The sequence below is a fragment of the Borostomias antarcticus genome, assembly GCF_949987555.1.
Source record: "Borostomias antarcticus genome assembly, chromosome: 1".
NCBI lineage: Eukaryota > Metazoa > Chordata > Actinopteri > Stomiiformes > Stomiidae > Borostomias > Borostomias antarcticus.
The window spans coordinates 20786022-20796639 of NC_140234.1; the positions used below are offsets into that span (position 1 = coordinate 20786022).

The following is a 10618-nucleotide window of genomic DNA, read 5'->3' on the forward strand; positions in this document are numbered from 1 at the left end:
CCGCGCGCGCTGGATCTGTGTCTGTGAGCAGGTTGGAACAAACCAACTGTAGACTACAGGGGAGGTCTCATCTCAAACACTTGTTTTCCAACAGAAATAATTTGAAAATAAATAGGAAATATGAAACAGATCCATGGACAAGGTTTAAAAAATGAGAGCATTTTCTTTTTATATTTGTCTACTGTATATTATTGAGGGGGACAGATTGGCATATTTCAATATTCCAGGGGACATGTCCCCTCCAATGAATACATGGTTACGCCCATGCCTTGTAGATTTATGTGTTTGTTTCTATGGCTGATATTAAGCCTTTTTCCATGACAAGGAATTGTAAAGTTATTGGAGTAAGCATCTTTCTTAAAGTCAGAGGAGAGAATGAATAAGTTCACACAGACATGTGTGCCACACGTATGACTGGTTATATTCATCATTGTAACTGATGTTATGCATGGGTGGTATAGTAATATGAATATTCCTCTGTGCAATGTGATGGCTGAACAATTCCTTGTTATGCCATCTGTCTATGGTCTCAGCCTGCAGAAGAGTCACCTATGACACCTGTTTGCAGTAACCACATTAAAGGGCAACCATCTACCCCAATTTTAGCCTTTATCTAGCAGGGTATCCAAAATAAACAGATCACTACCACTTTTATGTTTTTATTTGTGCAACAAGAATAAAGCTAAATGGTCTGCACTTATATAGCACTTTTATCCAAAGCGCTTTACAATGGCCTCACATTCGCCCATTCACACACACATTCATACAACAATGGCGGCAGCTGCCATGCAAGGTGCTAGCCTGCTCATTGGGAGCAATTTGAGGTACAATGTCTTGCCCAAGCACACTACGACATGTGGACAGGAGGAGCCAGGATTCGAACCGCCGACCCTCCGATCATTGGACGATCCACTCTACATCCTGAGCCACACTCTCCCCAAAGAATAAACATCACTAGACATTTTTGAATGCAATACATTCGGATTGATATAACTGAATGACAAATTATCAACAGAAAGTTTTCCTAATGCAACCATTTTCTTTTTCTCTAACACACAATACAATCATAAAAATATGCTGGCAATTCCATACATAACTTCCTATTGATGTCCCTTTCTGAATAGTTCCTATACATTAAATCAAAAACTAGAACCCTCTATAATATAAAAATATAACTTCATATTTGTCATGTTTATTATTTGAGAAATTAAATGTAATGTATATCTAAATTTAATGCTTGAGCTCCAGATACGGAGTCCATGACAGTTATCACAAGCATTACTTTCTTTAGAGCTGAACTTTCAAGAACAGGACAATGTACATTTGAAGGTAAAACACTAATATTTACCTCCAAAATAAATGGCAACAAAAGTTAACATATATTTCCTAAAGTAATTATTTAAATAATATAATAGGCATATGTTGTGCATTCTGTACTTTGAAATTCAAAGATTCACAACTCTCTTAACTTGCACACAGAACACTAAGGGTCTTGTTTATGACTCAAGCGTAAAAAATACATAGTGTAGGCCTAATACACTGTAGACTGTAGTAGTGTATGTAGACTGTAGTGTATGGCCTCTCCTAATAAAAAAACTAAATTTCCAACATATTGTACAGAATGTTACCATAATGTTTTCCCCGACACCTAGTGGAAAATGCTTTTCACAAATAACTAAAATGTTTCAGTCACCACCAGTGAAATGTTATACTTTAGGTACAGGAGTTGAAATAAAGGTTTGAAATGAAACAGTAGTTCACAATCTAAGACAATGAAATAATACTGCATGCAAACTATTAAGACTCAATGGCAAAATTGGTTTCATACCAACAATGCATTTGGGAATTAGCAGCAGTTGGCAGAGAAAAAAAATCTTCCAATGGTAGCATGTCTTTCTTGCTCTTAATCACAACAACCCTGATTATTCAACAGGAACCAACAAAGTGAATGTGACATTACTTAAGTTTTGTTCCTCCCCTGATTTGTCTTTTTTGGAAAATTGTTTATTTTTTTCGTTCAGTTACAGTTTAAGAAGCTGTAACTCAAAATGAAAGTAACGGAGGAAGTAATCTGCAGTGTCACACATGTGCATGCCATGCATTGCACATGACCTTAGGCCTTTGGGTATAGGCTAACTCTCATACTGTACAGTATGTACATTCAAAGCAGCACTGAATGCATTAGAGGTATCATCCAAAAACACATGCGATACACACAAATATAGACCATCAGAGACTGATACAGAATTAACCTCTGTAGTGGTGTGGCTATCAGCACAGCGTTGAGGGAATGGCATCTGTCATGATTGTCACTCAAGAGGACCACACTTTACCATTGCGATTCTTTTCATGGACATGCACTGTAAATGTTTTTCTATTGAAAAGTCAGAACCTAGATCACTATTCCAACTCGAATACACAACTCAACTGCACAAATCATAAAGCTTGTACCAGCAATAGATAGTCAATTTTGGTTTCAAACTACCTGCCACTTGACATGAAACGAAAGGTTTCACAGTGATGAGTAACATTCATAGAACTCAATAAGGGTAACATAACATAAAATGATGCATACACTGTCTATACCGAGAGGATGATCCCACCTAGATAAATCGACGGATCAAGTTGTTCTTATCAGGCTCCAGGAACTCCTCAACAAGACACTGTGTCACTCTCTGTAGCTTCTCCTCCAGACTTGGGATATCACTGAAGTACAAAGTGATGATACGTAAACAACAAATACACAATCCTTTACAGCTTTAAAAGATTGAAGGTGTTAACGACTGATGAGTGACTTCTGTCCAGTCTAAAATAATAGTGGGCAATCATTAACACTTTATAATAACTATATCTTTCATAAGACATATAATCCATTGTAGACACACATTTTTGAACAGTTATAAATTATCCACTGGATCCAGTCAAAAATATGTACAAACATTTTTCAATTATCTATAAATGGTTTATAAATGGTTACCGGATTATCTTTTAAATGTTATACTATTACTGCACTCCGGATGTAAAACACACAAGGCCTAGGTAAAGGTGCCTTGTTGCACTTATCACAAACCTTTTCCCTGGTGATGCACAGAACTCTGTGTAGTACTTTATCTTGGGCTCTGTGCCACTGGTCCTTAGTGTGGCCACAATCCCATTTTGTAGAGTGAAGGTAACCATTTGGCTGCTCTTTGTAACAGGTAGGACCTGAGAATGAGAATGATGGAGAATTTGTTTTTTCCACACATCCTGATGCAAAGTATTAGCCTGGCTTCGCCATCTTGATCACGTGAGCTCACATTCCGTAGATCAGTCTGCCAACGCTCTCATTTGAATGAGTTCCACCCAGCAGATATTTGCCATGCCAATCTCAACTGTTTATATAATAATAATAATAAATAATATAATATTGTTAATTATCATAATATGGGGCAGATTTTATACAACTGTACCCATTTGATACAACGTCTAACCCAGTTCGTTGCTCTGATTGGTTATAGGTCTATCCAATTGCGTCCAGAAGCATTTTGGTCTGCGAGCGTTGATTACACCCCTTGGAAATCGAGAATTAACTCAGCAGCTCCTAACCCTTCGCATCTTTGCGAATGGGGTCTGGCGAAACCAGGCTAGCAAAGTATACCAATTAAAAGCAAATTTTACTTACACATCGTTTGTCTGGTTGACTACTATCATAGCCTGTAGTCACATCTCTCACATACGTGATGGTATAGCCCCCACAGGACATTGGGTACGTACTCTCTCCCTCAAAGTTTCGGAGTTTGGTAAATATTCTTTTCACAGTGGGGGGGTCATTGCAGATGACGTAGGATGTTTTAGATATGTGATAGCCGTACCTAGAGGATAGAAATGATCAGATATTACTGAGGAAAGCATAAAAATGAAGTGAAGCTATATAAAAATAAATTATATGTTAAAGCATGCATTGTATGGAGATGAGGGAAACTGTCATTTACATTTCAAAGATGTTGTCCAGCTGCTGATTAAGGGTAAGATTCTTGTTATGAAGATAGGTGGCCATCTCTGCCACAATCACTGCTGCACTCACTCCATCTTTATCCGTGACCATGCTTCCACACAAAAACCCTGAGACGCGACAGCGACAACAGGTGGATGGATACAGGAGAGCGGTTTTAGGTGAGAAAATTTGAAATTAATACTTAACTATGCCAATGAGTCCCTTTAATGTCTTTACATCAAATTGACAATATACAGTGCGGAGAGCAGCCTGGGACCTGTTGTTTCACATAAGACCATAGTAATATTAAGAAAACATCTCTATAAACATTCTCTCATTGCTTACCATTGAACATACCCCTCTATATCCATCCATTCGTTTACCATTTATATCCAGTGTGACACTATAGTCATTATGAAGGACAAATATGACAGGATAACAAATAATGTTCTTTAACAGGGCAGTTTGTTTACCAATGGATTCCTCGAAGGCAAATATCACTTCCTTCCCAGTTTTAGCCAGCTCATGTATTCTTTTTCCTATCCACTTGAAGCCAGGTAGTGTTTCCTGCAAAACACAAAACCTGACATGCCTGGCAGAGGGGAAGCATCTGTGTTTCCCCTTCAAAACTGAAGTAAGTAGTTTGAGGTTAAAATGCTTCAGGTTTGCTGATTGGTATGGGAACACTGCAACAAGTCAAAGTAAGAAGTGTGAATCTCAGAATCTCTCTTATTCTCAGTGGACAACAACATACTTCGAAATGGAAGCCCTCAATCCGTGCAAAGGCCTTGAGGATTTTGGAGGAGACGGTGGTGGCCAGCATGTACACTCTCTCTGTCTCAGAAGGATCTGGATGACTTTCTTTCCAGTTAAACAACATCCACCAGCCCAGCAAAGCTGCAAGTTCATTTCCTGTAAAGACTTTCCATCCAGACCTTAGCAAAACACAATGAACACGATTTCAATGTGAGCCCTGGCGTCTTCACTTAAAGGACTTCAATGCATGTGCCTACACAAGGCAAAATAAGTAGGCTATTGGGTTTATACCCAATCAGAGTTATTTTTTAGCTTTCAAATAACTTCTCTCGTAACTTCGGTGTTGTTGAACAGGCTTTTACCTGTCCGACTGTTCTGCAACAGCCAAGCGATCTGCATCAGGATCTGTTGCTATAACAATCGTTGCACTCTCTCTTTCAGCAAGGCGAAGGGAGAGCTCCTACAATATCAAAACATGAAGAATAACACATTTAAAAACATTTGTAGATATTTGTTTTATACTGGTCAGGTGACTTCCGATTTTCCTACCAAAACTGACTCTCCCTCCTCTGGATTTGGACACCTGACAGTGGAAAAGTTTGGATCAGGATCTTTCTGCTCCGGGACTGGGATAGGAGGTTGGAAGCCAAACACCTTAAAAGCCTGCTGGACATAGTTATGCCCTACTCCATGGAAGGATGAGTGGACAAATTTCAATGGGGTGTTTGTGTTGAGTTCCCTGTGACACAAGCCAGAGAAAAAATTAACAGGATCAGGTGTCATGGGGAGAAATGCAAACATCAGGTGTTGGATTACAGTTACATTTGTTCATACATAAATTCACATCAAATTATTAGAAAAAAAAAGTCTCTGATGTGATCTCTGGCTGAAGAGGTACTGTAATTACCTGTGGAAACACAGAGTGTTTAGTTCCTCCATATAACTTCTACATATCTCAGAAAGAGGGTCACTCCTCATGGGACTGCTGTCTGCTAGAGTCTCGTTCCATGACTGGCTCCAAGGCTCTGTGCTCTCCTCAATACACCTCAGGATCTCTTTGTCATGAGGTGATGAGATCTGGGCACCAGTATGCCAGTAGACCTGGAGAGGGGAGCAATTGTTAAGCCATTGATAACAAAGCTTATATAGCCCAACATCTTGTCTGAGAATCAACATCTATTAGCGTGAAGAAGAGTACATTTAAAAACGATGGTACTCGCTGGTTAGTTTTTTGAATGTGAGCAGATCTCAGACACCTTGTATCCATTGTCCTCTTTAGGATTGTGAGAGGCGGTGATCATCACCCCAGCTGCAGCCCCAAACCTCTTGACAGCATATGGCTAGGGTAGAGCAGGGTTGAGAGGTTAACTACAGGTACATCAATTATAAAATGAAGCAAACCAGAATATTACCCTAATTATGACTTTATCCATCTCAGTAGATGTGTTCATGGTCACAAGTATGCAACACATTTAGAAAATCCAGGGCTTTATGTTAAAGGTGAAATACAAAGGAATTGCTTTAAGACAGTAAGTGTAATAGTTGTTAACATCATTCTGTTCTAGCATACCACAAAGGGAGTGGGGACATATGTGGAGAAGAGGAAAACAGGAGTATCTTTACAGAGCATCACAGCAGCAGTCAACCTGGCGAGTCTGTGAAAACCAAACAATTTTCTGAATTGTTATACGTATACATGACTTCAGAGTTCCTGCAGTCTGCCAAGTTGTCAACACATTACATACACTACAATCCTAACACCTCTTGAAGACAATCGTAAGAAGTTAATAGTTAATAAAAGTTAATTCCATTACATGATCAAGGTCTGTGGTTAGCAAAATAGCATCCCATTACATGATCAGGGTGTGTGGTTAGCAAAAGGCTGTGTGTAAACTGCAAATTAAAAAGGTGTGTGTGTGTTGGGAAATACCTTTGACTGCTGCAACCACTGGCCTCCTGTCCTCTTGTGTCAAAACCAATCACTATGCCTCGGCTGCTAAAGTCAGGGAAGGTCTTGGCCAGATATTTGTAAATACCCTGCAGAAATAGATTGCAATACAGCTGGCACTATATGATGACTCTTTGTTTTCACTTTCACATTTTGACCAAAGTACAATGTGAATACTCCACTTTGCACTCACTCTTCTGAAGGTAATTCTACAAACATCTTAAGATCTTTAGAAAAGAACCACTAACCTGGGTGGTCTGGATGATGGTAAGGTCATTGATTAGGGCAAATCCTGCACCCATGGCAGCCCTCAACCCTGCAGTCCCAAACTCCATCCTGGAGCACAGCCTCCGCCTTAGTTCCTCGAAGTCACCATTCTGCAATAGGGCCTCCACCTGCGCCCTGGTCCGTGGATTCTGAGTAGGCAGAGATAAACCACAGATGCTTGCTTACTGATATTAACAATAGTCAGCAAATTAAAGCATAGGGGGCCATTAGGTGCACATAGCTCCTTTCAGCCCTGTAAATATCGCCAACATAACGTTGGACAAGCTGTCGCTCTGGGCATCTACAGTTCCATATCCCACCACAAGAAAAACTGTTAATTAAGTATCTCGGTCTATCTGCAACGAAAAGCTTGTTCAATAAGGGTCGCAGAGAAATGTCAAAAGTACTCACAGTTGCACGACGCTTTCGGAAACATGAGCGGTAGGTTTTGAAAGCTCAGCGCTGCTAATAAACATTTTGAATATATTAAGCAAAGAGCTTTCAAAACCCTCCACCTATGTTGCCAAAACCCTTGTGCAACTCTAAGTTCCTTTGAAATGTCTCTTATTCTACAAGCTTTTGGTTGCTGACTGGGCAGAGGGACTTAAGGGTTTTTTCCTACGGTGGGATAAGGAACTGTATACATTGGCAGCTCGTCCAATGTTATGTTGGCCTTACCTACAAGACCGAAAGGAGCTAAGGTGCACACTGACCGCACAAGTGAGATACAAACAAATCCAAACATTATTATGGTGCTCAAGATCAAAATAATTTTGTTTTGAAGCATATTATGAGATTCCTTACTTGAGAAATAAGGGTTAGGGTTAGGGTTAGGGCTGCAACTGCAGTATGCCAGTGCCTAAAGGTCCATCTGACAGACTAATTTTGCAGTCTGACATTTACAGAGAGGTCAGACAGATAGGCTACATGCCGTTACGCCCTTTCTAAAGGGCTCTGGTGTTATGGTAGTGTATTTGAATGAATCAGATCATTGCGGTTCGACTCTTATTCAGAAGGTCAATTATATAAATAAAGCACCAATGGTCACTTCTTAGCTAATGTTAGCCTAACTTAGTTATCATGAATCTACTGAGAGATGCCCTCTTCGTTTCATTATTGGATATAACCTCTTAAACGATGTTACAAGCTACTGTAGCTACCTCATTTTATTGGACGCGCGTGTAGGCCTCGTGGACGTTCAAAAGAAATTGACAACAGCTGCCAATAAAGAGAGCTGGCTAGCTGACTATATAAGTTGGCTAGCAAGCTAGCTAGATCCTCGAATGCAATCGTACTCACTTTATCCCAGGTTATCCATTGGTGTATGGCCTTATCCAGTTGTGGGTCCCCAGTTGCATAGCAATTCAAGTTGGCGTTCAGGTCTCCGTTGTCCTCCATAGCGGGATATTATGCAGCAAAACATTAAGTTTAGGTAGTAGCTAGCTAGCTGGTATGTGATTAGAAGTTAGCCATGCATGCAGTTCTACCGCTAGCTCGCTAACTAAGTTAACAAAACTTGGCGACTCGCAAAAGAAATATAGCTAGATGTCGGGTTTGATCATCTGTAACTAGCTGGCTAGAAACTTGGTTGCTTGTTAGCTAGATAGAGTACAGAACGTAATCTTTTCGTCAGATGGATACCAGTCACAAGGAAGTACGACTAGGATGAAAGTCGGATCCACAACTGCGCGAGACAGTAATGTCCATGCGCGAGAGCTGATGATGCGCAGAACAGAAGTTCTTGGCTACTCAGATCAAAACCAGCTAACTTGATAGCTGCGCTGCAATTAGTATTGCAACAAATTGGGCACGTTTCCAATTCACCCAGGTACGCTATTCGTTGTGGCCGAGTTGTGCAGTGTTACGAGCAGAGCAAGTAAAAGGGTCTCTTGGGTGTGGTGTGGACTCTGGACGGTCACATGTTTAATGATAAATGCCAGTTTAATTTAAAATAATTTAATATGATCATTAAATGCTTTGGTTTAAACTTTAAGCTTTGGTTTCATATAACTTGTGTATACTCTGCTCAAAAAAATTAAGGGAACACTTAATCATCACACCCAGCCCTCAACGGGTTAATGATTTTGCTTTCCATTGACCGTTCTTACGTCATTTTGTACTCGACAAATTACACAATCAACGTGAAGATTTTGTTCATTAAGATCTGCGATGATTAACGATGAGTGTTCCCTTAATTTCTTTGAGCAGTGTGTGTGTGTGTGTGTATATATATATATAAGAATTAGTAAAGCACTAATGTTACTATGATTCTAAATAAATCCCTCTGTGTGTATGTGTATATGTATATATATATATATATGCTATACATATATACACACAGAGGGATTTGTTTAGAATCATAGTAACATTAGTGCTTTACTAATTCTTAGACCAAAATGTATGCCGAAGGTGTTCTATTCACTATTTTGCTCTTCCAAATACCCAATACAAGTTAATCAACATGTTAACAATCAGAGGTTCATAAGAACACACACTGAATTAAATTAGGCTTTATTTATAGCTTTGTGATCAGTCTCCATGAAACAGTGTACAATCAAACTGGAATCTGAACGTTTCCAATAAATGTGGGATGGCTTCTTTAGTTGAGACATCTCTTCCCAGCTCTTGGCTGAGGGAGGTTACGCCTTTGCCAACAATCCCGCATGGCACAATGTTTTCAAACCAGCCCATATCTGTGTTGCAGTTCAGTGCCAATCCATGAGATGTTATGTATCTCCCACAATGTATTCCTGAAAAGTACATATGAAACGGAATATAACACGAAATGATACACAAACATACACAGTGCAGTGCACCTAGGCCTACTTGCGAATCAGTAAATTACAGGTTGGTTTAGCCTACCTATGGCACAAATCTTGTTCTCACCAACCCATACTCCAGTGTCAGGTGAAGTGGATGCCTTTATCCCAAATTGACTACACAGCTTGATGACAGTCCACTCCAGTTCACTCACGTACCATCGCACACTCTTTTTGAAACATCCTAGATTGAGTACAGGATAGCACACCAACTGTCCGGGGCCATGGAAAGTTATGAGTCCGCCACGGTTGGTGCGAAAGAATTCAGCACCGAGCTGTCTGAGTCGTTCCTCTTCCTTGGTAGGGTAGGGTGCTTGCCTGATTCCAATGGTGTACACTGGCGGATGTTCACAGAGTAGCAAAGCATTGGTTGGTTTATCTAATTGATCAAGATGTCGCTTTACATAGAATTGCTGCACTTGCAGAGCACGTGCATACGAAATGCGTCCCAAATTAACCACCTCCACAGCTGTTTTCTGCTGCATTTGTGCTAGCCGAGAGGAAACATGCAAGTGTATATAATTCAATTGAAAGTGAGTGTCTAGCCAACGAAACAAGCTTCGACTCTTGACTTTACACAACGAACTTAAGATCCTCTTAGGCTTCTTCAACAAAAGAGTGATGGCGAATCCGCACTGCACACAGAGTGTACAGAGGCAATGCTAGACTATTATCACACTCCGTTTACAAAGGATGTAGGAGTTTTGAGCCAAGGAGGCTGACATGTTTGTTCTTCTTCTTGTTTTTGCTTTCCGGCAGACTAGGCACAGGAAGTGCATTGCTGCCACCCTCCGGTCAAAAAACAGAACTCATTAATAATACAAATTAAAATAAAATACGACAAAATAAACAAAT

At 40.0% G+C, this 10618-nt stretch overlaps 2 protein-coding genes across 2 annotated transcripts; both read right to left on the bottom strand.

The window, feature by feature from the left end:
• Positions 1 to 739: 739 nt before the first annotated feature.
• On the bottom strand, positions 740 to 8717 carry pgm2l1 (phosphoglucomutase 2-like 1). Its single transcript, XM_084446426.1, has 14 exons — positions 8244 to 8717; positions 6926 to 7093; positions 6660 to 6766; positions 6300 to 6384; positions 5986 to 6069; positions 5637 to 5830; positions 5279 to 5468; positions 5092 to 5189; positions 4728 to 4908; positions 4447 to 4540; positions 3972 to 4101; positions 3662 to 3851; positions 3071 to 3204; positions 740 to 2706 (listed from the first exon to the last, which is right to left on the bottom strand). The coding sequence occupies exons 1-14, from the start codon at positions 8340 to 8342 to the stop codon at positions 2604 to 2606; spliced, it is 1857 nt and encodes a 618-aa protein (XP_084302552.1). The 5' UTR covers positions 8343 to 8717; the 3' UTR covers positions 740 to 2603.
• A 756-nt stretch (positions 8718 to 9473) lies between these two features.
• On the bottom strand, positions 9474 to 10402 carry lipt2 (lipoyl(octanoyl) transferase 2; the record flags this gene model as incomplete). The annotated part of the gene is made up of 2 exons (XM_084448235.1): positions 9807 to 10402; positions 9474 to 9694 (listed from the first exon to the last, which is right to left on the bottom strand). The coding sequence occupies exons 1-2, from the start codon at positions 10246 to 10248 to the stop codon at positions 9474 to 9476; spliced, it is 663 nt and encodes a 220-aa protein (XP_084304361.1). The 5' UTR covers positions 10249 to 10402.
• Between the last annotated feature and the right edge of the window lie 216 nt (positions 10403 to 10618).

Coding starts and splice junctions, on each gene's coding strand:
- pgm2l1 (XM_084446426.1), bottom strand. CDS start 8,342: ATGGAGGACAACGGAGACCTGAACGCCAACTTGAATTGCTATGCAACT. Junction 6,385..6,659: donor AGTGGTTGCAGCAGTCAAAG/GTATTTCCCAAC, acceptor TGGTTTTCACAG/ACTCGCCAGGTTGACTGCTG. Junction 4,909..5,091: donor GTTGCAGAACAGTCGGACAG/GTAAAAGCCTGT, acceptor TGTTTTGCTAAG/GTCTGGATGGAAAGTCTTTA.